This window comes from Anser brachyrhynchus (genome assembly GCF_964034855.1).
Source record: "Anser brachyrhynchus genome assembly, chromosome: 23".
Classification (NCBI taxonomy): Eukaryota; Metazoa; Chordata; class Aves; order Anseriformes; family Anatidae; genus Anser; species Anser brachyrhynchus.
In genome coordinates, this window is record NC_137716.1 from 5,352,506 (window position 1) to 5,380,319 (window position 27,814).

At 56.7% G+C, this 27,814-nt stretch overlaps 3 protein-coding genes across 3 annotated transcripts; 2 read left to right on the forward strand and 1 right to left on the reverse strand.

Annotated features, from left to right (window-relative positions):
- The first annotated feature begins 2,462 nt into the window (after positions 1-2,462).
- On the forward strand, positions 2,463-11,195 carry EEF2 (eukaryotic translation elongation factor 2). Its single transcript, XM_080566197.1, has 15 exons — positions 2,463-2,598; positions 3,336-3,550; positions 4,128-4,309; positions 4,395-4,606; positions 5,385-5,563; positions 5,947-6,052; positions 6,356-6,469; positions 6,667-6,805; positions 7,235-7,430; positions 7,652-7,910; positions 8,263-8,370; positions 8,820-9,173; positions 9,558-9,740; positions 9,830-9,962; positions 10,371-11,195. Exons 1-15 carry the CDS (start codon positions 2,596-2,598, stop codon positions 10,562-10,564), a joined length of 2,577 nt encoding a protein of 858 aa, XP_080422323.1. The 5' UTR covers positions 2,463-2,595; the 3' UTR covers positions 10,565-11,195.
- A 262-nt stretch (positions 11,196-11,457) lies between these two features.
- DAPK3 (death associated protein kinase 3) lies at positions 11,458-17,290 on the forward strand. Its single transcript, XM_080566274.1, has 9 exons — positions 11,458-11,565; positions 11,703-11,812; positions 13,257-13,617; positions 13,696-13,825; positions 14,167-14,215; positions 14,390-14,416; positions 14,518-14,670; positions 15,073-15,118; positions 15,327-17,290. Exons 2-9 carry the CDS (start codon positions 11,751-11,753, stop codon positions 15,867-15,869), a joined length of 1,371 nt encoding a protein of 456 aa, XP_080422400.1. The 5' UTR covers positions 11,458-11,565; positions 11,703-11,750; the 3' UTR covers positions 15,870-17,290.
- Positions 17,291-21,572: 4,282 nt separating this feature from the next.
- On the reverse strand, positions 21,573-27,801 carry NMRK2 (nicotinamide riboside kinase 2). Its single transcript, XM_080566286.1, has 8 exons — positions 27,489-27,801; positions 25,970-26,060; positions 25,073-25,121; positions 24,701-24,872; positions 23,154-23,225; positions 22,544-22,650; positions 22,040-22,125; positions 21,573-21,935 (listed from the first exon to the last, which is right to left on the reverse strand). The coding sequence occupies exons 1-7, from the start codon at positions 27,512-27,514 to the stop codon at positions 22,040-22,042; spliced, it is 603 nt and encodes a 200-aa protein (XP_080422412.1). The 5' UTR covers positions 27,515-27,801; the 3' UTR covers positions 21,573-21,935.
- Between the last annotated feature and the right edge of the window lie 13 nt (positions 27,802-27,814).

Consider the following 27,814-nt stretch of genomic DNA (forward strand, 5'->3'; position numbering starts at 1 on the left):
GGTTTGTTCGAGTCAGCTCCTCCTGATGGAGCTCCGGGTCTTCTGATGCCCTCTGTGGATGGAGGTGCTGGAGCTGCTCTGGGGGGGGTCTCAGGAGACTGAGAGGGGATCTGATCGGTGTCTGTAAATACCTGAGCTGTGGGAGGCAGAGGGACACGGCCGACCTCTTTTCAGTGCTCTGTGGGGACAGGACAAGGGGCAGCGGCCACAAAATGGAGCCCAGGCGGTTCCGCACCAACACGCGAAAGAACTTCTTCCCGGTGAGGGTGACGGAGCGCTGGGACAGGCTGCCCAGGGAGGCTGTGGGGTCTCCTTCTCTGGAGATATTCGAGGCCCGTCCGGACGCCTCCCTGGGCAGCCTGCTCTAGGGAACTGCTTTGGCAGGGGGTTGGACCCGGTGCGCTCTGCAGGGCCCTGCCGACCCCTACAGTTCTGTGGTTCTGTGTGGTCACCTCTGCATGGCTGCTTTGGGGACCCAGGGCCTTGAGAAGCTCCTGCCATGCTGGACCTGACACCTCCAAAGCATAGGCATCTTCTCCTGGCAAAGTCTTTGAGCAAGCTGCCCGTGGTGACGGCATCCCAGAAATCCAACAGCCCTTCCGCACAGGTCAGTGTTTGCGTCCCCATTTTTCCGTGTTCTTGGGGAAATGACCTCTTAATAACCCATCACCTACTCAAAAACACCTCAGGTGTGGATAGAAATGAAAAAAAGGATGCGATGGGAACTCGACCTGGTGCAGGGGAAGCTCCTGGGAAGCCAGCTGAGCATCTGCTGCTCGTGCATTACTGGCAGTGGCTTTACACAACAGGGGACAGACCCTGCGGATCCTTGCTGTTGGAGGACACAGAGGTTTTCCAGCACTTTCCTTCCTCTCATCCTCAGCCCCACGAGCTAATTAAACAAAAAGACAATTAGCTGGTTTCCCAGGCAGGCCGACATGTTAATCAGGCCGCCCAGCATTCCCTTCCAGTCTGGCAAAAGCCAGCATTGGTGCTAAAAATTCAAACAGTTGCTATGGCAACTCCAACAGCTGATAACTCATCCTGTCACAGGGAAAGCACAGGACGCAGCCTCCCAGGGCCAAAGTGATCCCTGGTGCAGCTCCGCCGCTGTCCTGCTGGGACCATGATGGGCAGAGGGGCTGATGGGCTGGGAATTTGGCAGCAGCTATGGCTGCCTGGCAGGGTGGTTTGGGGACAAAGTGGCGCGGATTCATGAAAGTTCTCTTAATGTTGTAGGTGATGGAGGTGGAGCGACAGTGTCCTATGATGCCATGGGGAAGGAAGAAAAAAGAAGCAAAATGTGTATGCTGTGGAGATGGTGATGTTCCACCATGTGGAGTCCCTCTTTGCTTTGTCCATCTTTGTGACCTCCTTTTAATTTGCTCCTAGCTCAGGTAATCCTGTTCACTGCACAACACTTTGGGTTCTCTGTACACTGCAACAACACAGAGCAAGTGTGGGCAGCCTTTCCATGCTGGGCTTGAAGGACTCCTCCTGAAAACACACTCAGGGTCATTCCCCGCACCACACGGTCCCTGCCCCAGCCCTTTTCGGAGCAGGGATCAGGAATGGTGCAGCCAGCAGGACCAGGGAGGCGATCGCCCCCCTGTGCTCTGCTGTGGTGAGGCCGCACCTCGAGTTCTGGGTTCGGTTTTGGGCCGCTCAGTACAAGAAGAACATCGAGGCCCTGGAGCATGTCCAGAGCAGGGCTACGAAGCTGGTGAAGGGTCTGGAGCACAAGTCCTGTGAGGAGCGGCTGAGGGAACTGGGGGTGTTTGGTCTGGAGCAGAGGAGGCTCAGGGGAGACCTTATTGCTCTCTGCAACTACCTGAAAGGAAGGTGTGGGGAGCTGGGGGTCGGCCTCTTCTCACAGGTAACTAGTGATAGGACTAGAGGGAATGGCCTCGAGGTGTGCCAGGGGAGGTTCAGGCTGGAAATGAGGAGACATTTCTGTCAGAGAGAGCAGTCAGGCGTTGGGACGGGTTGCCCAGGGAGGTGGTGGAGTCACCGTCCCTGGGGGTGTTCGAGGAAAGGTTGGACGTGGTGCTTAGGGACATGGTTTAGTGATGACATTGGTGGTCGGGTGGTTGCACCGGGTGATTTTGGAGGCCTTTTTTTTTTTTTTTTTTTTTACTGACTCTAGCATCCTGTGACCAGGCTCGCCTCCTTCAGCCCCAGCGGGCCCAGCGCAGGACCCCGCCCGGCGGCAGGGGGCGCTGCAGCCCCCCCCCGCCCCACTGGCAGGCGCATGCGCAAAGCGTCGGTGAAAGGACGGGGTGGTGGGCGTGGCCTAAAGCAAAGGAGGCGTGGTCTACCGGGAAAGGGGGCGTGGCCTCCCTATGGCCGGGGCTGGAGCCCGCCCCCCCCATAGAGTCACGGGCAGCTGGGAGCTAGACAGGCGCGGCTGCGCATGCGTACTGGGCCCGAACCGCGCAGGCTCCGCCCCCCGGCCGGCGCCGCCGTATAAAAGGGGGGCGGTTGACGTCAGCGCTCTCTTCCGCCCGCTCTGCGCTCGCCACCGAGACAGGGCCGCCGCTGCCGCCATTACCGCTCCCCCCCCCCGCCTCGTAGAATCCGCCGCCATCCGCCATCATGGTGAGCCCCCGCGTCCTACCGCCGCCCCGGGGGGTCGGAGGGGACCTCGAACTGGTTGCGGGACCGGGGATCGCTGCCCCGGGAGGGCCGGCGGCGGGGCAGGGGCCTGGCGCTGCGGGCCGGGCCTGTGCTGAGGGGTGGGGCTGGACGGGGGGGGGGGTGACCGTGGAGGGGGGGGGTGACCCGGGGGGGGGAAGGTGCCGTGGCAGCCCCTTGGGGGCCCTCCCGTGCTGGTGCCGGGTTGTGTGGGACCCGGCCGTGCTGCTCCCTGCCCGGCGGGGGGAGCGGCGGTGATGTGGCAGTGGACGGGGGCCGGGAGGCCACCGGGCGTTATGTAACGCTGCGGGCCCGGCAGGGGCAGCCTCGCAGGCTGTCGTTTACCTAGAACTCCTTTTATACGGGGTTTCTGCTCGATAAGGGTTAGGTTTTCGTCAGGGTTTGCCTCAAGGAGACAGCAGGTAGCAGGGTTTGTAGGATGATGTGCTCGGGGTGTCGGCTGCTGCTGGGTGCCCGCAGCGCGAGCCTGGGCCTCGCTGTTCGTAACGCTGGTGTCTGCAGTGCCCTTGGTGTTCCTCCTGTGGGGCGTCTCGTAGCGTTGGCTGCGCAGGCAGAATTGATGTCAGCAGGAGTAAACTTGGCACCACCAGGTATTGGCGTTGTTGGTTGGCCTTCCGGGAAAAAAAAAATAAAGCTTGCTTTTTTATACGCTGTGTTTTTTTCGCCTTTTTCTCTTCAAGGTGAACTTCACAGTAGACCAGATACGGGCCATCATGGACAAAAAGGCCAACATCAGGAACATGTCTGTGATTGCCCACGTTGATCATGGCAAATCAACCCTGACTGATTCTCTGGTATGCAAAGCTGGTATCATCGCCTCTGCCCGCGCGGGGGAGACTCGTTTCACTGACACAAGAAAGGATGAGCAGGAGCGGTGCATCACCATCAAATCAACGTGAGTTGTCGTTCTTCAGGCGCTTTAATGCTTCTAGTGCGCGGTCTGACCTTGGAGGTGCTTTGAATCCTAGGCTGTTTTTTTTTCTTGAGCTCGAAGAAGAAATCATCAGGCATTCTCTGTTCGCATCATTCAGAAGCTTAAATGAAAGAACAAGTATTGGGGTTGGTGTTCACAGGAGCCCTGTGGTGTGGAGGCTGTCGGGTGAGCAGCCACTGTTCTTAGGAGTGTCTCTGCCTGCAGACCGGGCTGTGTCACCATGGGTGGCTGAGGAGCGTGAAAGGGGATGGGAAGGGATTAGATGTAGTAGCAAAAGCAGAAATACTGGTCTGAAAGTGCTCTTTGGGCACTTCGAATCGCCGGAAGTGGTTATGATTTCAGGAAAGCATAAGAAGCACAGTTCTCAGCTTCTGAGTGTTTTCTGTGCTGGCCTCCCAGGAACGTGATTGAAGAAATCCTGAAGCCCAAGTGCAGCTTCTGTGCAGGATGAAAGGCAGATCCTAATTGCATGTTTGTTTCTAAGCACTGGGGAGTGGTAATGCGTGGTTAGAAACTTCGAGTTTTTCTTTTATTTCAGAGCTATATCTCTATTTTATGAGCTCTCTGAAAATGATTTGGCCTTCATCAAGCAGAGCAAGGATGGTTCTGGTTTTTTGATCAACCTGATCGACTCTCCTGGGCACGTGGATTTCTCTTCAGAGGTCACTGCTGCTCTTCGTGTCACTGACGGTGCCCTGGTTGTTGTCGACTGTGTCTCTGGTAAGGTTTTCTGTAGCCGTGTGTAACTGCAGTGTACCTTGGTCAGGCTTGAAAATAAGAGGACTAATTCCCATGCGTTTGACAGGCGTGTGCGTGCAGACAGAGACCGTGCTGCGTCAGGCCATTGCTGAGAGGATCAAGCCTGTCCTGATGATGAACAAGATGGACCGAGCGCTGCTGGAGCTGCAGCTGGAGCCAGAAGAGCTGTACCAGACCTTCCAGCGCATCGTTGAAAATGTCAATGTCATCATCTCCACGTACGGAGAAGGAGAAAGCGGTCCCATGGGAAATATCATGGTAAGTGAGTGGCTGTGAACACCGCCTGCAAAATAAGCCACTTGAGCAACAGCAAGCAGCTGGGGCCTTTCTGTAGTCCTTTGCCCTATCAAAGGGAGAAGCGAGACTGGAATAACGAACATACCCCTGCTACCCAGACCCCACTGGTTTGGGGATCTTGCTCTCTTTCCTTCAGAATCTTCTGTTAGCACAAGCCCTGAGCAAATGAAGACCGTAAATCCAGGAAAGTACCTTCCCTCTGTAGGGCTTTTTATGCACCTGGCATCAGGTGATGCGAGATCCTTGGTTCCTGCTCAGCACCAGTCTGCAGCCGTCTCCTGAGACGGAAGGGCAGTTGGTGTCTGTTGTACCTCAGTTCTGCGCTCCCTGCTGGGCTCCTGAGCAATGAGCAGGACTGCTGGCTGCAGAAAACCCGTGTGCTTTGTTCCTGTTGAGCGCTTTTGTGCATGTTACAGGTGTTCATGTGCTGCTGCTGATCCCTGTTAAGGACGAGAGTCTTACCTGCATGGAAGTTAAGCAGATGTTGAGCTGCTTGAAGTGAAGAATAGGCAACCGAACTGGGAAAAACTGATCCAGTTCTGTGTTACAAAGCTAAAATTGGGCAGTCTGACCCCCTGGGCGAATGGTGGCAGTCACAGAAATGCTCAAGGGTTCTGTAGCTCTGAAGCTCCATCTTCAAACCCTGCTGAGTGGTGGCTGAGGCCGGCTGCCGGGACCTTCCCTGTCTGTAACAGCTGTTGTTGCTCCTCTGTAACCCAATTGTTTGTTGCTTTTTCAGATCGATCCAGTGCTTGGTACAGTTGGCTTTGGTTCTGGTCTGCACGGCTGGGCTTTCACTTTGAAACAGTTTGCTGAAATGTATGTTGCAAAGTTCGCTGCCAAGGGTGATGCCCAGATGAATCCATCGGAGCGTGCCAAGAAAGTAGAAGACATGATGAAGAAGCTGTGGGGAGATAGGTGAGCAGTTGGGGCTGACTTTAATTTCCAGGCCAGCTGTGCGCCCGCAACCTGATGGTGCAGAAGATCAGTGAGGAGGGGAGGATGTGGTTGTGCCTGTTCACAGCCCTGTCTCACGTAGCTGGTCCTTGTGCTAGCTTTGGTTCAGAGATCTGTCTCCCATTAAATCTTTACAGAATAGGAAAGCCAGACAAGTGAGGAGGGGATGGAGAGCTGGCGATGTGAGTAAATGCGTTTTGGCCAGCTCTGAAAGCCTGAGAGCGATTGGGAAAGTAGAGTTCTTACTCAGCAACTCTTTCCTCTGCCCTGAGCTAAGCAGAAAAAGCCACAGCTCTGTGCCTGGACTGGGCATTGATAGCTGTCTGGCATAATTCTTTCTCCAGGTATTTTGATCCTGCTACTGGCAAGTTCAGCAAGTCTGCTACTGGCCCTGATGGGAAGAAACTGCCCAGGACGTTCTGCCAGCTCATCCTTGACCCCATCTTCAAGGTGTGTTCCTTAGCGCTCAGCCCTTGCTGGTGCCTTAAGCTCCTGCAGTGCGTGATGATGGAAAATTTCTTCACTTTGACCTGACGCGTTTGATTGAAGAAATTCGAGTATCTGACACAAGGCTAGCTCATTACTCTGCAGGCAGGGAAGCTGGTAGCAGATAAGGGGAAGGCAAGTATGTGCCTAAGTCCGTACGGATTTAGTGGGGTGGAAGGTCAGAACGCAGGTTCTGTAGAGCGTAGAGTTTGTGCTGCTGCTGCAGACTGGGTCACGAGGCATTCACGAATGTTGCTGCTGTTCTAGGTTTTTGACGCAATCATGAGCTTCAAGAAGGAGGAGGCAGCTAAACTGATTGAGAAACTGGACATCAAGCTTGACAGTGAAGATAAGGACAAGGAGGGCAAGCCCCTGCTGAAGGTGAGATTGGTCTGAATCCCCTGTGAGGAGAGGTCAGAAGTGGGGCTGGTCCAGCTGCATGAACGTACTGAGCAGCTACAAATCCTGCTTGGGTTGGAAGGTGCTGTTCACAGCTCAGAGGGGGGCGAGGAGGGGAAGGTTAACTGCTCGGCTTCGAACAATCTGCTTGGGTCTTACTCCTCTAATCTCCGCCTCAGGCCGTGATGAGGCGGTGGCTGCCTGCTGGAGATGCCCTGCTGCAGATGATCACCATCCACCTGCCTTCTCCTGTCACGGCCCAGAAGTACCGCTGCGAGCTGCTCTATGAGGGACCCCCCGATGATGAGGCTGCCATAGGTACAATGAGCCCCTTCTCTGCCGTGAGGGATCTCTTCACGTAGCTGCTTTGCGGTCTGAAATGCCTGTAGCTGTCTTGTTCTGCGTCCCCAGCTTAGTAGCTCCGCTAATTCTTGACCCCGTAGCTCTTCTAGCACGGATCAAACAGGCTTACTAGGTAGCACTTTACTCGGGAGGGTTGAGCTAGGTAAGTAACTGGAGAGAAGCCAGGGTGTGTGCCAAAGGCTCAGGCTGAGCCTGTATTTGTTTAAAAGATCCCTGGTAAAAGATCTCTCGGCAGTCTGATCTCTCACTGGTTGTGCTGGCCAGCTGGGTAGGAGGGAACAGGCGGGGGCACTGTTGGGTACATTCTCGTGATTAGGGGCCGTGGGTGGTTATGCTGATTGCTGGAAATATCACTGAATCGAATTGATTTTCCCTTCTTCCCAGGTATTAAGAACTGTGACCCCAAAGGCCCCCTGATGATGTATGTCTCTAAAATGGTGCCAACCTCCGACAAGGGACGTTTCTACGCTTTTGGACGTGTTTTCTCTGGTCTCGTCTCAACTGGCTTGAAAGTCAGGATCATGGGACCCAACTACACACCTGGCAAGAAGGAGGATCTGTACCTAAAGCCAATCCAAAGGTCAGTCCTGGCTGGGTGGAGTGCGGTCACAACTGTGGTTCAGGTTTGTGGTCCTAGAACCGTTCTGGGTCGGTTCTAGAGCTGTGTTAGGTCTATTCTTAAGTCTGAGGCCGTGAAAAAGGCTTGGCTGCTGATCTCAAGTCCGCTGCCACAGCTCTGGGATGCTGCCTTGTGGGACTTCGTCCTTCAAACCCAGGTGAAACAGCCTTCTCTTTCTTCAGGACCATTCTCATGATGGGCCGATATGTGGAGCCCATCGAGGACGTGCCTTGTGGAAACATCGTTGGTCTGGTTGGTGTCGACCAGTTCCTTGTGAAGACTGGAACCATAACCACCTTCGAGCACGCTCACAACATGAGAGTCATGAAGTTCAGTGTCAGCCCCGTCGTGCGTGTGGCCGTTGAGGCCAAGAACCCAGCCGACCTGCCCAAGCTAGTGGAAGGACTGAAGCGTCTCGCCAAGTCTGACCCTATGGTGCAGGTGAATGTCTGAGAGTTTGAGGTGCAGGAGCTTCCCTGGTCCTGCTGACGCGGTGGGCTTCTGGTAGGAGTTGTTCTTTTTGGCCTTTGTGATTGCACTGGGCGCGCTGGCAGGGAAATGTCCTGAGCTGGATACTGGTCCCAGCCCTACCAGAGTGGGAAGGAACGGAGCGCTTCACCTTTGGGCTGGTACTGAGTCATCCTCAGACCAGTGGAAAGAGTTCCCCAAACCAGCCCCATGAGTCAGAAGCCCGATGGGCTCTGATTTTTGCCAAATGTTAGTGGTTTATGTGCAAGAGCTTCTGTTGCGTTGCAGTCAGAAGTCTCACCTGCTGCATTAATGCTCTTCGCAGTGCATCATTGAGGAGTCTGGAGAGCACATCATTGCTGGCGCAGGGGAGCTGCACTTGGAAATCTGCCTGAAGGATCTGGAAGAGGACCATGCTTGCATTCCTATAAAGGTACGGCTGCTGCACGCAGCCTGGGGGGCTGCTGGGGCAGAACGACTCTGCAGCCTGTAAGCTCCTAACTGACAACACAGATGCAGCTGCCTGTCTCTGCAGCTCCTGCCACCGGGGAGCAAATCCCTGGGGTGCCCGTTACTGCGGTGGCAGTTTAAGAATTCCAGCCATGGTGGATGGAGTGGAGCGCGAGGCTCACACAGCTCCTGATCTGATTTTACTGCTGGCTGCTTAACGCTGTGTTTTGTTACGCTGCCTGTAAAGCAGCGTGGGTTGGGTGTTGCCCCGATGTAAGTGCTATCTACACAAACTTGCAGCCAGTGGGGGCTGCTCTTGAAGTCAAAGCAGTAAGAATTTGGTGCTAGACCTGTTCTGCCGCAGCGCTGGTGTGAGCTGCAGTTCGGCCGGTGTCTCACTGCTGTTCTCCGCCGTGCTGTTTGTCGCCGCAGAAATCTGATCCTGTTGTGTCTTACCGTGAGACAGTCAGCGAGGAATCCGACATCATGTGCCTTTCCAAGTCCCCCAACAAACACAACAGGCTGTACATGAAGGCCCGGCCCTTCCCCGATGGATTGGCTGAAGACATTGACAAGGGCGAGGTCTCTGCTCGCCAGGAGTTAAAACAGCGAGCTCGCTACCTGGCCGAGAAGTACGAGTGGGACGTCACCGAAGCCAGGAAGATCTGGTGCTTCGGTCCCGACGGCACTGGCCCCAACATCCTGACTGACGTCACCAAGGGAGTGCAGTACCTGAACGAGATCAAGGACAGTGTGGTGGCCGGCTTCCAGTGGGCGACAAAGGAGGTAGGGGCCGTGCTTCTGGCGCTCAGCTTCTGGGGCCGACCGCTCCAGGGCAGCAGTGTGCAGAGTCCTGAAAAGCTGATGCTGAGGAGAGCTTTGGAAATAGCGCGTGAAGAAGCTAGTAAAAGGCTTCAGTGCTCTGAGAAGCTGCACTGATGAATTGGAGGTAGGAGGAGCTGGTTCTTAACTCGTGGGCAAGGAAGATAAAATGCTGAGTAGCTTCTCAGTGTAGCAAGTGAGCTGCTGTGCTCGCTGCTGTAGGACCCACTTCCCAGGAACACCAGTAAGCTGAGACACCAGTAAGCTGAGGGAGCAGAGCTTGCCAGTAGAGACTGCCAGCTGCCTTCTGTCCCCAGCGCTGGTTGACAGCCTGCTTCCCTTTCCCAGGGGGTCCTGTGTGAGGAGAACATGCGTGGCGTTCGCTTCGATGTGCACGATGTGACCCTGCACGCTGATGCCATCCACCGTGGAGGCGGGCAGATCATCCCCACTGCCAGGAGATGCCTGTACGCCTGCGTGCTTACTGCCAAGCCCATGCTCATGGAGCCCATCTACCTTGTGGAAATCCAGGTAAGGAAAAAGCTCAGCCCAGGAGCTCCGAAGAGCCCGCGTGTGGCAAATGCAGGTGCGTGTTTACAGTCCTGACCCCTCTCTTGCAGTGCCCAGAGCAGGTGGTTGGTGGCACCTACAGCGTGCTGAACAAGAAACGTGGGCACGTCTTCGAGGAGTCCCAGGTGGCCGGCACCCCCATGTTTGTGGTCAAGGCCTACCTGCCTGTCAACGAGTCCTTCGGTGAGTGGGGGAGCTCTGGGAGCGCTGCAAGGGGGGTGGCGCACGCGCTGACAGCCAGGGGCAGGTAAATCCTAAATCCTGCCCTGGAAGGAGAACCTTTATATCCAGCTGTTCCTTACCTGGATGTGCCTTGGGATGCAGGCTGCCAGGTGCCCTGCAAGTTACCGCCCCTGGAGGTTTGGGTGCTCCTTCAGAGGTCTGGGTGCTCCTTTGGGGTCGTGTTGAAGGTTGTGGGTCACCAGCAGCACACCTAAGGGGGATGAGGGGCATCTGGAAGGTCGCTGTAGCTGAGGAGTGTGGCAAGTTCATGCTCTTGGACACCACATCCACCACATCTGTCCTGGGGGAGAGGTGATGACGCGAAGCTGTAGGGAAGTGCATGCCTCTCACCTCTGCTCTCTCCTCCAGGTTTTACGGCTGACCTGAGGTCCAACACCGGCGGCCAGGCTTTCCCCCAGTGCGTGTTCGACCACTGGCAGATCCTGCCCGGGAGCCTCTTCGACAGCGCTAGCCGTCCCTGCCAGGTGGTGGCCGAGACCCGCAAACGCAAAGGGCTGAAGGAGGGCATCCCCGCACTGGACAACTTCCTGGACAAGTTGTAAAAGCCCCCGCCCCAGCATCACTGTCACTGTCGTTGGACTCGGGGGGAAAAAAAAAACAACTAACTAGCGTAACACCAGTGCAGCAGGCAAATGGTAGACTGCAGTGACCATCTCTTTGCATTGTACTTAATCAGTTTCATAGCGATTTGAGACTTTCAACAAAAAAGCATTGATATTCAGCCTTATAGGTTTCTGTGTTGCACATGACTCATCTGGGGCCCCACTCGGTGCCATTGTAACTAAAACATTTCCACTTGATGCAACTAGAGTTGCCTGATTCCATATTTATTTGACTCGTGGGTGAGGAGGAGCATCTCTGCTTTGTTTTCTGAGGGTGTAGATGAGTGGCTGGAGGTGGGGGAGCAGGGATGTGCTCGGTTCTTATCTCTCAAAGGGGGTTGGGGGGAGACGGTGCCCAACTGAATGCAAACCAGGTGCAGCCGGGGCTGGGGGGGGGTTGGCTCCTGTTAATGGCCTGTAGTGGGTTTTCAGGGAGGGGGTGTCCAGGGATTTCTGGTTGGGCAGAAACTAGAAGGCAAGGAGATCTCGTGCAGTGTGCTTGTCATCATGACCATCAACCAATGTATTAGTGCCACTGGAAATAATAAATTTGATATGGTGACTGAATAGTTGCGGGGGCTCCTGGCTTGGTTCCCTCCTGGAGGTGCCCGCGGCCGTTTCTCCTGGTAGCAGCGTGCTCTGTCCCCCGTACCGGTCTGCTGCTGAGGCCCGCCGGCCTCCGGGGGGGGCGGTGAATGCGGCGGGGGGGGGGGGCCGGGAGGCTGCGGGGGCCGGAGGCTGCGGGGGCCGGAGGCTGCACTTCGCAGCCGCGCCGGGAGGGGGCCGGGGGCGGGGCTCGAACCCGCGGCCGGGCGGCGTTCGCCCTCCCCGGTGACGTCATCGCACCGAGGGGCGGGGCCTTCGGGCGGCGCGGCAGCCAATGGGAGGCGCGGGGGGCGGGGCCTGCGCTGTGCTGGAATGCGGCGGCGGCGGCGGCCCAGGTGGGGCCGGGCGGGGCGGGGCCGGGCCGGGGGGCGCTGAGGGGCGGGGGGGGGGCACCGGGGGGCGGGGGGGAGGGGGGGGGGCGGCTCCGGCCCCGCTGAGCGATCGCGGCCCCGCGGCCCGTGTCGTGCTCCAGGTGCTGAGCGGAGGCTGCCCCCGCCGGGGAAGCGGCGGCCCCGCGGCCATGTCCACCTTCCGGCAGGAGAGCGTGGAGGAGTTCTACGAGATGGGCGGAGAGCTCGGCAGGTAGGGGGGGGCTGGGGGGGCGGCGGGTGGCGTTACGGCGAGCGGGTGCGTCACGGCGAGCGGGTGCGTCACAAGTTCTTACGTCACGGTGAGCGCGTACGTCACGGCGAGCTCTTGTCACGACGAGCGATGACGTCACGATGAGCTCTGACATCAGAGCGAGCTCTTACAACGAGCTCTTACGTCACGACGAGCGCTTACATCAGAGCGAGCTCTTTTGTCACGACGAGCTCTTTACGTCACGACAAACTCTTCTGTCAGAGCGAGCTCTTACGTCACGACGAGCTCTTACATCAGAGCGAGCTCTTACGTCGCGACGACCTCGTACGCCAGTGAGCTCTTTTGTCATGATGAGCTCTTATGCCGTGATGAGTTTTTACACCGTGACGAGCCCTCACGTCACGACGAGCCCTCACGTCACGACGAGCTCTTACCTCAGAGCTCTCTCCTGTGGCGGCACAGCCCCCGCGCTTCCCCACCGCCGCTCCCCACAGGCGCTGGGCTCGCCGTGCCGCGGTGCTGGGGCCCGGCCGCCCCACGCAGCAGCAGCCACGTGCCCGGGGGGTTCGGGCTCTGCAGCCCCCCCAGGTCCCGCAGCCCTCAGCAGCCCCCCGGCACCCCTCAGGGCCGGGGCCCTGCCGCAGGCCTCCGGTCCTCCCCCGCTGCGGGGCCTGCTGGTGCCTGGGCTGCCCCTGGGGAACACGGCCCTGGCGGCTCCGCTCCGGGCCTTATAAGGCCTCTCGGGCGAGCGGGGCCGGTGGCGGGGCCGGGACGTCCCCGCGTGCCGGCAGGGAGGGGACGAGGGGGACGTGGGCCTGTGCCCCTCTCCTGGCCGCTGAGGGGCTGCGGGGGCTCGAGGGTGCCGGGAGGGACGGGTGCCAGGAGCGTCCCCGGCCTCTGCGGGCAGATTTCAGGCTTCCTCCCAGCCACTGGCGGCGACCACCGGGCTCCCGAGCAGCCGGGGAGCAGGGGCGGAGGCCACGATTGTGGCCCGGCTGGGGGCTGAGCGGATCGGGATGGCATCTGCAGCTGCCTGGGCAGCGCGGGGACGAGCCGGCAGCCGCCGTGTCCTCGGGAGGAATTTCCTTCCTGCGTCCCACGCAGCGCCGCTCCGCGGGGGTTTGGTTTTAACGCCAGCTCCGGCTGAGCCGCGTGGTGCGTGCGGGGCTGCGTGGGCAGCCGGGGTACCCCAGCCCTGCTGCACGGCCACGCCTGCCCCGGGGGTGGGTTTTTTTCTCCTCCTGGCTCTGCTGTAGGGGCTTCAGTGCCCCCCAGTCCCGTCCTACAGCCGGAGGAGCAATGCAGGGAGCAGGTAGGTTGTGTCGGACACATATGGGAGGACCCCAATTCCAAAGAAGCCGGGGGGAGCTGTGCATCCTCCTGCACCGGTAGGCGCGGAGCGGGATGTCCTCTCCTCACCTTGCCCCTTCCCTGCCTCCCCCAGCGGCCAGTTTGCCATCGTGCGGAAGTGTCGGGAGAGGAAAACAGGCCTGGAGTACGCGGCCAAATTCATCAAGAAGCGGCGGCTCTCATCCAGCCGGCGCGGCGTGAGCCGGGAGGAGATCGAGAGGGAGGTGGACATCCTGCGGGAGATCCAGCACCCCAACATCATCACGCTGCACGACATCTTTGAGAACAAAACGGACGTGGTGCTGATCCTGGAGCTGGTCTCGGGGGGTGAGCTCTTTGACTTCCTGGCCGAGAAGGAGTCCCTGACGGAGGAGGAGGCCACCCAGTTCCTCAAGCAGATCCTGGACGGGGTGCACTACCTGCACTCCAAGCGCATCGCCCATTTTGACTTGAAGGTGAGGCCTGGCACGCGTGAGTATCTCGTGGCCGGCATTGGGGGGTGGGTGGTAAATGTCGCCCCTCTCCCTCTGCAGCCGGAGAACATCATGCTGCTGGACAAGAACGTGCCAAACCCTCGCATCAAACTCATCGACTTCGGGATCGCCCACAAGATCGAAGCTGGGAACGAGTTCAAGAACATCTTTGGGACCCCGGAGTTTGTGGGTGAGGCCGGGCAGGCGTTGTTTGTGGGGGGGGTCCCCAGCCAAGCATGCAGCAACGTCCCTGCTCCTTCCCTCTCCCACCATCTCCAAGATTTTGCCTCTCGTGCCTTTATGCAGCGATGAGATCAGTGTCCGAACTGCGGCCCCGCGGCGGGCAGAGCGGCCAGACTCCTCGGTCCTGCCGTCCTCGGGCACCCTAAGATTTGGGGGCAGAGCTGGGCGCCCCGCATCTCCCCGAAAGCTCCGGAGGAAGTGGCCGGGCGGGGGATGAATGCCTCGATGGGGACATTTAATTTTTTCTCCCCGGAATAAATCTGTTCTCTCCCTTCTTTCCTTCCAAAGCTCCGGAAATTGTGAACTACGAACCCCTGGGGCTGGAGGCGGACATGTGGTGAGTGGCTCCCCACGGGTCCCGGTGCTCTGCAGGCGGGCACAGCGTGCCAGCCCCGCTGCCGTCTCCATGCGCTGCTTGGAGAGGAGCCGGGGCAGGGCAGGATGAGGCCCGCTCGGTGCAGGGGTGAAGGGACCTGCAGGGCTTTGACCTCATTTTCTCTCTCTTTTCCAGGAGCATCGGTGTCATCACATACATCCTGTGAGTATCAGGGGTGCCGCGAGGGCAGGGATCAGGACCGCGGTGTCCCTGCCCCGTGCTCTGTCGCCTGCCGGGGCTGTGACAACCCGCTCTCGCCACAGGTTGAGCGGGGCCTCCCCCTTCCTGGGGGAGACGAAGCAAGAGACCTTGACCAACATATCGGCTGTGAACTACGACTTCGACGAGGAGTATTTCAGCAACACCAGCGAGCTGGCCAAGGACTTCATCCGACGCCTGCTTGTCAAGGACCCCAAGTGAGAGGCAGGGAGCAGACGACAGGGATCAACCAGGGAGGGGATGGTCCCCGGGTACAGGCAGCCCCCACGCCTGCTCTCCTCCTCTCCACGTTAGGGTTTCTCTCTGAGCCTGCCGTGCTGCCTGACGCCACCTCTGGCTGTCCCTGCTGAGCTGGTTTAGAATCCCATTTATTCCCCCACTCCTCCCCCCTTTGCTCTTTGTTTTCTGCTGGTTGTAGGATTCAAAGTCTCTTCCCCGTGTCAGCACGGAGTGGATTTTGCCAGAACTGTGGTGTCTCTAGGAGCACCCGGTGGCTGCAGCAGCTTAGGAGGGAATTGGGCTCATGAGAAAGGGTTGAATCAAGGGATAAACCACGCGTTCGGGCGGCCCCTCTGATCACAGCTTCACTGTCGTTGCAGGAAGCGGATGACGATAGCTCAAAGCCTGGAGCACCCGTGGATTAAGGTATGAAGTTAGTGGTGTCTTCTGGGTGTCAAGCTTCCAGGAGGTCAGGGGGTGGAGGTTTGTGTGTTTGCAGCTCTCGGCTGCTCCTCCAGCCCTGCCGGGGCTGGTTTGGCTCCGCTGCAGCGCCGGTGGGTGTGGAGGAAGAGGCAGGCGGTCCTGTTCCCGCTCTCCTGGCCGTGCCCCACGCCGTGGCTGTCCCTCTCCCCAGGTGATCAAGAGGAGGAACGTCCGCAATGAGGACAACGGCAAGAAGCCCGAGCGCCGCCGGCTGAAGACGACGCGCCTGAAGGAGTACACCATCAAATCGCACTCCAGCATGCCGCCCAACAACACGTACATCAACTTCGAGCGCTTCTCCAAGGTCATGGAGGAGGTGGCTGCGGCCGAGGAGAGCCTCCGAGAGCTGGAGAGGAACAAGAAGTCCTTCCAGGAGGACATCGAGGCTCTGCTGTCCATCTACGAGGAGAAGGAGTCGTGGTACAAGGAGGAGAACGAGAGCATCAGCCAGGACCTCCGCCAGATCCGGCAGGAGCTGCAGAAGACGGAGGCGCTGAAGAAGCAGACGCAAGAGGAGACCAAGAGCGTGCTGCAGGCGGCCAACGGCCTCAAGAGGCGCTACCGAAAGCTGGAGAACCACTACGAGGCGCTGGCCAAGCAGGTGGCCTCGGAGATGAAGTTCGTGCAGGAGCTGGTGTGGTCCATCGAGCGCGAGAAGCTGCAGAGCGGCGAGGGGGACGGCAGCATCCGCTAGCCCGCCCCGGTGCTGGCGGGTCGAGGGGAGCCCCCGGGGAGGGCCGCTGCCCCCCGCAGCCGAGCTTTGCTTGTTTGCCCGGAGCAGTAGCAGATTGCAGCAGCTTTTAGCGTAGGAGCGAGGCTCCCGGGGGGAGCACGGGTCCGGCGAGCGGCGCTGCCTCTCAGCCTCACTGCCCCCAGGGGGGTTTGGCGTCCCTCGGTCGTCCCCACGCAGGAGGCGGCGCTGAAGGAACCTCGGTGGCTCTGCCCCTTGCTTGCCAAAGGGGCCGGTCCAGCGAGAGCCTTCAGCAGCTGTCCCTGATGTCTCTCAGCTTCAATTTTTTCCCCCCTTTTTACCACCGGCTGCCCGGACCCGGGTCTGTCCCCGCTCGGACGTCGGGCGGCGATGGGGGACTTGTGGGACCATAGCAAAGGGATCCCGAGCGGGCTCTGACAGACTGCTGGGCTCAGGGGTGGCATGCGGGCAGCTTGCGCGTCCCGGGAGACCTCTGCCCCGGGGGGGCTCGAGGCTCCCGGCTTGTACTCGCCTGGCTTTTGGCTTTCTGTGTGCGGCTCTCGCTTCGCTCGCCGTCTGCATGCTCCCCGTGCTTGAGCTGGGTGCTCCCCCCGCTGCGTTGCCGCTGGAGCTGGGGGCCACTCCTCTCCTCCGCACCCTTGGGACGCCCTGGGGTCCAGCCTGTGTCTTCTCGGAGCCCCAAGCCCTCGGGGCTCCTTCTCTCCGTGCCTCCAGAGGCTGCTGTTGCCTCTTTGCTTCGCTTTCCTGGGTGCTGGGCACCAGATCGGCCCGTGGAGGTGGTGAGGTCCTCACGGGGCCTTTGGCCGCGGGGCTGTGCTCCCCTCCGGCACCGAGCTCGTCCTTGTCCCCGTCCTCCCCTCGATCCCTCGGGAGCTGTGGCATTGTCCCCTGGCTCGTGGGGTCTTTTTGGGGTGGCGTCAGAGCGCTCTCAGCAGCTCGTCCTTCGCAACTCCCATCCACTGGTGCTTGCTCTTCCTCCCTGGGGTCTCTGGCTCTGTCCTCAGCGCTCAGAGGCTCGCGCTTTGTCCGAGTGCGGGGGGAATTGGCCGACCTGTCCTTGGGTTGGTCGCTTCCCCCCTTTCTTGTGCCTTTTCCCAAGACCTCCGTGGCCTGGGCTGGCCTGCGCGGGCCCCCGAGTTGCCAGGAAGGTTCCTGGCTCCACGTGGCCTTCTCGCGTGTTCCTTTGCTCCCAGCAGCGTCTGGTGTGACCCTCACCCCGAGACTGCAGTGCCGGGAGGGAAAAACATCAGAAAAGTGGCTTCTCCCAGATTTTGTTCCCATTCATCACTGCTCCTCGCTGGGAGGCAGGCCCCGGGCTGCTTGCAGCTCACTCAGCTTTTGGATCCGGACACAGGACAGCACCCTCCGTCCCCTTTTAACAAAATAAAGATTTCTGTACCCTGGCCCGTGCTGTGGGGTGGGGTTGGGGTGGCGGGGAGGGGGTGCGTCTGTGAATTAGGGAGGGTCCTGGGGGGTGGGGAAGGCCTGGGGAGTGTACGGGGGGATCCCGGCCCTTTTCCCCAGGACCCTCCCTAATGGGGTCCAGGGAGCGAGGTCCCGAGTCGCTGCAGGCGTGCGGGGGCCGGGGCCGGGTTTCCGCCAGGACCATCGAGGGGGTTCCGGCTGCCCACGCTCTGGAGGGACGGAGCCAAGACGAAGCTGAATTTGATCTGGGGGAATCACCGGCCAAATCCTCCTGCGAGCGGGTGGCGGGTGTCCCTCTGGCTCCCAGCACCGTGGCACAGGGGCAGTGGGGTCCAGATCCGGCCGCATTTAGCCAGGACCGAGCCCAAACCCCAAGGGCTTGAGGGGGGGGGGGACCCACTGACCTCATTGCCGAGGCCACCCGAGGCTCCTCTGGGCGCGAGAGGGACGCGGGCACGCCGTGGGGACACACCATGTGCCCCCGCTGACGTGCCTGCGGGGTGTCGGTTTCATCCCAGCTCGCGGGGCATGCGGATGGGGGATAATTTTAGTCATCCCTCCTCTCCAGCCAACGCGCTGGCATCCAGGGCCCGAGGGCGACAGCGTGACCGCACAGCGCCCCGCGCGCGGGGCCTCGGGCAGGATCAGTGCCGCGGCCCCCCCGGGGACGGCGGGGCTGGGGGTGCAGGGGGCTGGGGGCGGTGGGGTCTGGCTGCGGGGCTGCTGCCGCCCCGTTCCCTTGGGTGCTCCTGGCAGCCGGGAACTGGTCAGGGTGGGAGCTTGGTGGCCCTGGAGGTGCTCAGGACCCTTTGGTGCAGCCTGCAGCTCAGGGCCAGGCCCTGGTTTTCCTCATAGGCCCCCCCCAGAGCCTGGCTGCTCTCCCCCTCCTTGGGAAAGGTGACGCCGTGGTGGCTTTGGGGTCTGGCCAGGGAAATTCAGAGCTGGGGACGAGAGCCCAGAAGAACCAGGCCGGTGGGGCTGGGCCGTGGTCACTGGTACTGGTGGGGCTGGGCCGTGGTCACTGGTACTGGTGGGGCTGGGCCGTGGTCACTGGTACTGGTGGGGCTGGGCCGTGGTCACTGGTACTGGTGCTGCCCTCACGGTGGTGACAAGGCTGGGGGCTGCTGTTGGGGTGCCATTTATTAGGGTTACCACTGTCCCCCCCACAGCTCCATGTCCACACAGGTGTGACAACAGGGACAGGGCCCCCTCTCCGCCCCCCAGCTCCGTGGCAGGAGTTGGGGGCTGCCACTGGGCGAACCCATCCCGATTCCCTCTGGCCGCCCCCGTGTGCGGGGCCGGTGGCTGGGAACCGGCAGGGACACCGCTTTCTGCCCAGTTTAGCTTTCGGTCAAGGGGTTTTGGGGTCCCCCCCCCGGGGCAGAGGGGTGGCCCACGGCCCGCTCGCACCCCTCGCATCGGGGCCGGAGCTCGGGTGCTGCCAACCAGCGGCTGCCGCATTTCATCCGCTCTGACGTGGCCTTTTGTCAGCGGAGCCAGCGCACGGAGGGATGTATGGAAATCCTATAGCCACAGCTGTTCCCGAGCTGGGCGAAGTTCACATAGTGCTGAGGCTGCCGGGGCGCCTGGCCCACCACGGGTTTTGGTTTCAGGCTCCCCAAAGGCTTCTGGCCACGCAGCCCCAGCCCCGCTGCCCCTGCGGCCGCCGGGCCTGGGGGTGGTGGTGCTGGGAGCTCCCATCCTGACGGGTGCCCGAGGTATCGCCGAAATTTTTGGAAACCAGAATCCAGGGCAGTTTTGTTGCCCCCCCACCCCCCACCCCATACACAGGCTGGCTGGCCTTGGGGGGGTTTAAATGACAGCCTGCTGGCACAAGGTCGTCATGTACTTACTGTGTGTGGCTGTAAAGATGGTGGGGAAAAAAAACAAAAAAGAAAACGACAAAAAAAAACACAACCCAACCAAAAAAATAAAACAAACAAACAAACAAACAAAACACCTTGCCCTGTGTTGGAGCATTTACTGGAGAGAAGGTGTCCAGGAGGTCAGTACTTAAGTGAGTCAACTACCGCTCCGTACTAAATCCTATAGGAACTAAATTTCCTAGGGGGGGCTCTCAGAAATGCAGGCCTAAAATGCGTTTTGTTTTTTTTTTAGGCTTTGGTGGTTGCTTCCTAGAGGGCAGCTCGAAGAGCGCAATGCCTTTTCCCTTAAATGTCCTCACGAGGACAAAATGGTTTCATGCAGCTTATCAGGCGCGGGTTAAACCTATCTGCTAGCGCAGGGGAACCCTTGTGGCGCTCGTCCCGTGCCAAATTCCGCTGGGACTGCTTTTTTCCATCAGCAAGCAGGAGTGCAGCTCGTCTGTGGGAAACGCTCCGTGTGGCAATGCCGAATGGACTTACAAGGTATCGGTGACAAGTCCCAGCGCTCCGTCCCTGGCCGAAGCATTCCTCAGGTTTGCCATTGACAGGAGCGCTCCGACATGTAACGGCGTAATTATAGCTTGGTGGGTGCCTCCAGGCACGCCTGGAGCGGCGCACAAGGAAATAAAAATGCCTTTTTATAGCTCGTGGAAGCATGGATGCCGTCAGCATCCGCTCCTCCTTCCTGGCCATGGCGTCCCCGCTGCGCAGGGTGGTGGCCCTGCCTCGCTGCTGCTCTCCCTCCTGATTTAAAATGATTTTTTTATGAATTAAAATTTTAATGATTTAAAATCCCGTGAGACAGCCTTGGTGATTCTGGGGTGACTTCCTACTAACCCGCGGCAGCTGCCTTTCTGGAGCGACGTTTCTAATTAAGGCACGTCCGAAAATCTGACGCGAGCCGTGCTGATGCCGCGGCCGAGTTATGTGAGCGTCCGAAAGATCGCCGCCCTCGCCCCACGTGAGAGGTTTTGTGCTTTAACATCACCGGCCCTTTATGCGTGGTGCTGCATGTGCTTTGGTTCATCAGCTCGATGGCACTTCCTATCTTTAGCCCCGCGGTATTTTGGTAGCCGGCTGACAGACCTCAGCACGCTTTACCTATCTCCCCACCAGATTTCATTACTTACGTGCCTGCCTAAAAGCCTCGTGCAGAACAGCAGCCGTGCTCTTCCTGAAGGAGGGAACCTGGGCAGAGCGTTGTTCCCAAAGGCCTCGGAAAGCACGTGATGAATAAAGGACAATAAAGCTCTACCGCTTGGTTTTGCTTCAGGAACAGTATCTATCCCCCCTTCCTTTCTACAGCGTGTCCTTCTAGGTAACATTACACTCCATATTACAACTTATTTCAACGTTCTCATTGTGTTTGCCTCTTCCTTCTCTTTCGTGCTCTCTTGCTTTGGGTGGGAAGCTTTTCTCATCTCACCGTAACACTGAGAAAAAGCCTACGAGCAGAAAACCCAATCAAACTCTTTCCACGGGTCGTTTATTGATGGTTTTGCTGGAAAGGGAGGACACGAGAGATCTGCGTCCTCTCACCGTACCACAGGGTTTGTCTTAATGCAGGGTGTTCCTGTACCTGTTGGGGTGTGAGCTCCTCGGCAGGACATTTTGAAGGCAGATCACCCAGCAGGGTAAAGGCCTGCTTTCTCCAGCACAGGCTCCTTGGAACACTTCCACATGAAGTTAACCCGAAGTCTATCAGTAAATTCACACGCACTCCAAGGACATGTTTGATCACTGTTTGTTTCAGACTAAAATTAGGCTGGCATTTTCAGTACTAATTCCTGAGAAGAGATTCCTCATGTAGCACAATCTTAATGTGAAGTTGCTACACGCATTCCCTGAGAAAACACACAGATTTTCCTGCTGGATTTTCAATTCAGTAAGACAGCAGTCCCCACCTCACAAAATTCAGCTAGCTGGAGAATTTAGGACACAATAACTCTCGTCTGGACTCCAAAAGGCAGAAATGCAGGCGTCCGCCCAAACCTCTCACCTTGGGAGCACTCCACAGTTCTGTGAAACGGGCCACGGTATCTCTGCACGCTCATTTGCCTGAGCACAAAGTGAGAAATGCAGACAAGCTGAGGCTGACATAAAGCTGATTTCACACCCGCGATTTAAAAATATCCGCGGTGCTGTTCACCTCCCGTGATCGCCTCTGAGACTCTCACCCTTGTTGGACGCCCGAACTATGTTTCCAGGCTGGAGTTATCGCTTAAAGCAAGGCTGCCTGAAGCTGCACAGGTATGGTTAGCATGAAATGTCAAATGCCACGAGATGTGTGGGCTGCTGTTGTACTGGTGGTGGTGTGCGTGCACCTCTTTCTACTAAAGGTGATCGACATATTAAAATGGGAGCTCAGAAAAGAGATTTTAAATAGATTTTTACTGAATTTGAAAGATGACGTTACAAACAAGCCATTACATAAAGGCTTAATATCTGCAGAAGCATATAAGCAAGAGAGGCAGTTGTTTTCCAAATGCATCTCTACTTGTCCCACCATGAAAATGCATTTTCAACTTATGTTTAAGCCAGTGGAATATAAAATAGGAAAATTTAAAAAAAAAATCCTGTCCATCACAGCTGCAAATAACTTATCTTCATTTTTCAATTATATACAAAAGATGCTTTCCAAAGGGCAGTGTAAGAAGTGTTTACACAAACCCCAACTCTGACTTCCAAGTACTATTTACATCATTCTGTACATGGGTCTTTCAGGTCTTCCGAGACCCTGCAAAGCAAGAAGGAACAGCGTGACCATCCGAGCATAAGAACAGATTGTTTCCAGCAGTCAGCCCCTCACATTTCACCCCCTTGGAGCAGGAATGTATTTACCTATAAGCAGTTCAAAAGCCTGTTCTGAATATCTTCAAAGACTTGATTGTAAAGCTCATCTCTAGACTTCAGTCCATCTAAATAAACTGAAAGAAAAAAGACAGTCAGTCCATAGGCTTCTACTCGGAACAAAGTTTATATGTAGATTAGTTTTTTAGTTATTTTACTGGATTAATCCAAATGACGACTTGTTTTCCACTTCTGTTTTCCAGAAAACAGAACCCTTCTGAGAAACCTATGTCCCCCAAAACCTCTAAGCCCATTATAAAGTTTTATTTTTCCTTATAATAAAGGAAAATGTTCTTAATAATATAAAAACAAAGAGAAGGAGTTCTTAGCTGTAAGACTGCATATATTTATCCATCCAGAAAGTAGGCCAGGACTACAACTTAGTAATAAAAATAGCGCCTTGCATCATTACAGTTGAAGTTGCCTTGATTACATTACTGACTTCCTTAAAATCCAGAGCATAGTACCAAAGGATTTGGGTTTGGAGAGCCTTACCAACATCAACACCGTTGTCCTCCATTTCTTTCCTGTGCTTTAAGTACATGGGCCAGACGTGTCCATCGAAGAGCCCGGGGGGGTCAGGGACGGTGTAGTTGCGCGTGCTGCAAACGTGGAGGTGGGAAGCAGCGTTAGGACCGCGGGACTGCACCCTCGTGCAGTACCAAAGCCTGACGTTAACCTGACAGCTGCATGCATGTGAGAACTGGTTGCTCTTATCAATAACTGGCAACAGCTTCCACATTTTACACGAAGTTTATTCAGACACCCAAAGGAATATGGAATGTAGTGGCAGGCAAAGCGAGCATCGCTAGGGGTGTGCTGGGGCTCACGAGGGAAGCACGCAACAAAACCGCTCTCTTTGCACCCCTTAACGGATGCACTCTTGACAAAAGCCCCACAAAGGGGGCAGCCAGAGCTTCAGTATCGCCACATGAAAGTCTCTTCCTCCAATTAGATTAAACTTTTTAACTGTAATTCCAATTTGCAAGTGACACAGATACATCCCGATGACAAGAAGATGCAGGTAGCTCAAAAGCCTGCCTCTCTTGACTGCAGCAGGCAGTGTTTTTGGGGAGGAAGAATCAAAGTCAAAGCATCTGCTTACCTTCTCCTCCTTTTGCATTCATCATACGGAACTGCCAGGTAGTAGCGTATGTCAAAGAGGTCTATCAGTGGTCTAGGGTGGGGTGGAAAGAAAGAACGTGTCTATTTATTGCTTTCTGATAAAGTGCTAAGTTACCCCTGAAAGCCATACAAATCTTTCTGCTTCTTACATGTATGACTATTGCAGGCAATTCTGCTTTTCATTAAGGCAAGATCTGATCTATGGCAGGTTTATTACTTGCTATAAAACATGAACAATGTGAGCTTTCAGAGGTCGGAACTCTCCCTCCCTCCCCAATATCTGCTGAGAGTTACTGGGGAAGATTAGACGTGGGGCTAGGTGGGCCTGGGGGCTGAACCACAGCTCTTGCTCTATCCGCTCAGTTTTGTTTGAAGTCAGCTGAAGTTTTAGCTCCTCAGTCTGGCACAAACAAACTTATCATCGTGCAGAAGCGAGCTGTCAAAACGTGCACGGAGAAACAGGTTTGGTACAGGTTCCTCCAGAAACCCAGTCACTGAGCTCCACCGTGGCTTACGGAGTTGCACTGCTATTAGGCTGAAGAAAATAAACCCTGAAAAAAAAAAATATCTAAAAAGCATAGAATCATAGAATGATTCTAAAATCTAAAAAGCAGAATCTAACCTAAGCAGCTAGTTTGACCCTGGTGGGATGTCTGGAAAATGCGTATGGCGTGAATTGAGCAAGCTCTGGGGAATATAAAAATATATAAAATATTCCCCAGACGACGGGCAGGCTCCTGCTCCTGGGACGGAGCACTGGGGTGGTATTTGTAACCTTCAGGAGAGGTACGAGCGTCACCTCCCAAGGGACGGGCCAAGAGCAGCAGGTGCTGTGCTGGGGCAGCCCGCGGCTGGCCGCGCGTTGTGCACGCAGCCCAGGGCTGCTCGTCCTGTGGCACAGCTCAGGAGGAATTCCACTTTTGCCAAGTGTCACGCACAGCTTGTTCTTGCAAAAGTTTTGTAAGCAAAGCTACAGCTTGGAGCCAGCCCTCTGCTCGCTGTGTTTATAGCACACATTTTTCTGGAGTTTATATATTTAGCTATTGGAAATCTCCGCTCTCTCCTCTACTTGTCTTCCCAGCTTCTTGCCAAGCATTTTTTCCCCATATAAGAATGCGAAAAGGTTGATCTTTGATCCAACGTACAATTAATTACTCGGCTGAATTTAGTCAGCGTTAAGCAAGAGCATGTACCACATGAGAACTATCCCTGAAGCCCAGGAGGGATTCCAAGCAGTGAACGCAGCACTGATTATCTCCTCGTTCTTATCAATGACCTTCTCAGGTCATGGTTTAGGCAGTGCGGTGGGAGAACAGGAGGGAAGGAGAGCTTCCTGCCCTACCCCAAAAAAGCCACTGCGTGCAGCCCGGTTTTACCAGCAGCAGATTTCTTACGCGTGAGAAATTCTTAGACATGATACCTCAGAAGGAGAAGGAAGGGTGTATTAGTAAAAAGGAGGTTTTAGTCCTGGCACTAGTCATCTAGCGTTCCTCCCTGGAAAGCCATTAATAGTTCCCCAAACCTTACTTGTAATTATAAAGCAGGAAGCCTTCAATGACCAAAATATGGATATCTTTGGAGGCTGGCTCTTTAGAGCCAGGCGTGACATTCACCCCGTGGGAACGGGCAAACTTCACTGGGTTCTCAATCCAGGCACGCACAGTGCTCACCATTGCCTCCATATCCAAGGAATCCAACACTAGTTAGAAGAAAGGGGGTGGGTGGGAAAGAGGTACACAATCAAATACCTTGAACCACACAGGTTTGAAAGTATAATATATAATGAACTTGTAAATTTTGAAATTACAATTAATTTACTATTAAAACTTTAATAATTAAAAAGAAATACTTAGGAAAAAAATATACATTACTGCATCCTATAGCGAACACTGCTCTTACCATCCCATTGTTTAAAGCCGTCTTCCCCGACTTCTATTTGATCTTGTGGCTGAAATATAGTGAGCAATAAAACATTGCTGCAAACTCAGCGTGATCAGTTACCTAAGATCCGATCACAACCTGGACGCTACCGCAACACCCAACGAAGTGTTCACTTAACGAAACCACTGCCGACCTCACTGGGATCAAGTTAAAATTTTAAGTTCCCGTTTTTCACCAACCCGAGAGCTTTGAGAAAGCATTCTTGGCTCAGATAAGGCACGTGTGGCAAAGAGTTTGAGGCTGACAATTTGGTATGCTATCGCTGGCCAAAACACTCCAGGTCCCCTATTTATAAGCGAGCAGGTAAAGAATTATTCCTGGCCAAGCTATTTATAAACAGGGGGCCTAGAGCGAGCACGTGAGGACTTAATATGCCAATGCAGCGCTAAGTAACTTCGAGTTTACCTGACCAATAATAGATACCTGAACTCCTCCTAACATTTCTACCAAAAATACAGGGCAGCACAGCGTAACTCGTGGGCCAGTGAAAGCTTTACGTGTGCCAGGTTCCACATCCTTACGGAAAACCATGTGGGACCTTCTCCTGCGCGCCAAGGGCTGGCCTCTGACCCAAATTCATGCTTGAGGCCGCCGCCAGAGCAGCGCTTGTGGCTCGGCACCACTCCGCAGGTGCAAGCCGCGCTGTGCGGGCTCTGAGGGCTGCTGGGGGCACATTTTTGAGGTGAAACGTGGAGCAAAGGCCCAGCTTGAGGGGTCCACACGGCCAGGGGGCTTTTAGCTGAGCTACGGCTGGGTCTGTCCTGGGGACTGAGGGAAGCTTTCGGTGCCTGGGGCCACTGCTACGCGTGGGAGCGGCGGCGCGTGCCGGGGGCGAGCGGGAGGCGCCGGGCTCACCTTGAAGAAGTCGTCCTGGTGGACGACGCAGCAGTTGGGCAGCGCCTTGACAAGCCTGTTGGTCAGCGTGGTTTTGCCACCGTTGGTGACGCTGAAACAGAGAACGTGAGACAGGAACGGGATGAGGGACACGGGCACGGGGGACAGGGAGATGGGGGAGCCACTTTGGGGTGCTGACAGGGACATGGGGCTGACGGGGGACACGGGGGGGCACGGTGCTGACAGAGCTGCTTTGAGGTGCTGACGGGGACACGGCGCTGACAGAACCACTTTGGGGTGCGCGCAGCCCGCGCGCCACGTTTGAATTTCCCGCCTCGGCGGAGCGCGCTGGGCGCTGATTGGCTCTCGCCGCCCCCCCCCCCCCCTCCCGGTCCGGCCGCGGCTCGCGCCGCTCGTAACGGCCGCCGCTTCCCGCGCGCGGGACGGCGCGTCCTTACCCCTCCCCCACCCCCTTCCCCCGCCGCTGAGGGGAGCGGCCCCGCCGCCATCTCGGCCGCTCCTTCCCCCCGCCTTCGCGGCTCTCCCCGGGGCTGGGGGAAGCCCCGCGGGTGTTTCCGCAAGATGGAGGAGGGGGAGGGGGGGCCGAGCCCTTTCCCTCAGCTTCGGGAGTGGGCGTAAAGCGCCCGAACCCCCCTTGCTGCTGCCCCTCGTTCCCCCCTGACGCTTCTGTTCAGGAGGCTGGCGTTCGTCGGCTTGAGGGGCTGCCCCGTGAGAGCAAGGCACGCGAAAAGTGCCTTTATAATGCACTAAATTAGTTGTGAATGAGGGAAGCTCCTTCCTTTTACAGCCATTCAGACTTGTAGCCGCAGAACCTGCCTTAACACGAGACATCTGCACCCCCACCCCCCCAGACGGGAGAGCGGTCAAGCCTGAGTGCGCTTAATCTCTTATTTTTTTAATCCAAAGGCTCCCAAGATCACACGCTGTCCTCGACCTGCCTTTCGGCTCAGTCTTGCCGGGGGTCACTTTTGCGAGCTCCTCTGCAGTGAGTGGAGCGCTGCCAAGTTGCATCAGGCAGCCTGTCCTCAGCCGCAGGCCTGCTTCCAAGCCCTCCCTTGCTGCCGAACAGAGCTTTTTGTCCAATAATCCAACTCAAAGCAGTTCCCCCCCCTTCCCCGTGTCCTTCAGAGAGGCTTTTAAAAGCCTAAATTGATGTTGAAAACATCCTTTTACAGAGTTCAGGCGCGCCACGCCTGTAACTTCACCTATGAGGCTATTTGCAGTACTTCTTTCTACTTCAGTCTATTTGCAATACTTCTTTCTACTTCAGCCTATTTGCAATACTTCTTCCTACTTCAGCCAGCCTCCCGTTAATGCTATAGAAGTTTGGGGGACGCCTCCCTGCAGGGCCCTCGGTGTTACATAAAGCACAAATTAAGAGTCAGCAACTTGCCGGTTTTCCAGAATCCCGTACCCCGACGGTCCCTTATGTAACCCCCAAGGCTCAGCTCATTTTACAGCAATTAGGCACAAAGGAAAAGCAGCGTATTAGCTACCGATGGCACCGGTAGGAACTTACCCTCCGATGCCTATGATGTATTTCATCTCCGCGGAGCTGCTTCTGTAGCAGGAATGCGGCGAGGAAAGTAACGGGGCTGAGGAAGGCTGAAGTGGCTTTTGGCAGCACAAAGCCGCTCCGGGCCCTTTTTCCCCCCTTTTTCCTGCCCGTTTCCCCCCTCAGCCCTGCTCCGCTTTACTATTCCATTGAAGAAAAGGCGGGTTGAGCTTTAATTTATAGAGCCCCGCCGCAGCGCCCTCCCCGTGGCTTCCCCGCCCCGCCTGGTGATGGAAAAGCCCTATGACTATCATGAGCCCAAGATGCCATATTTTAGAGCCCGGATTAAC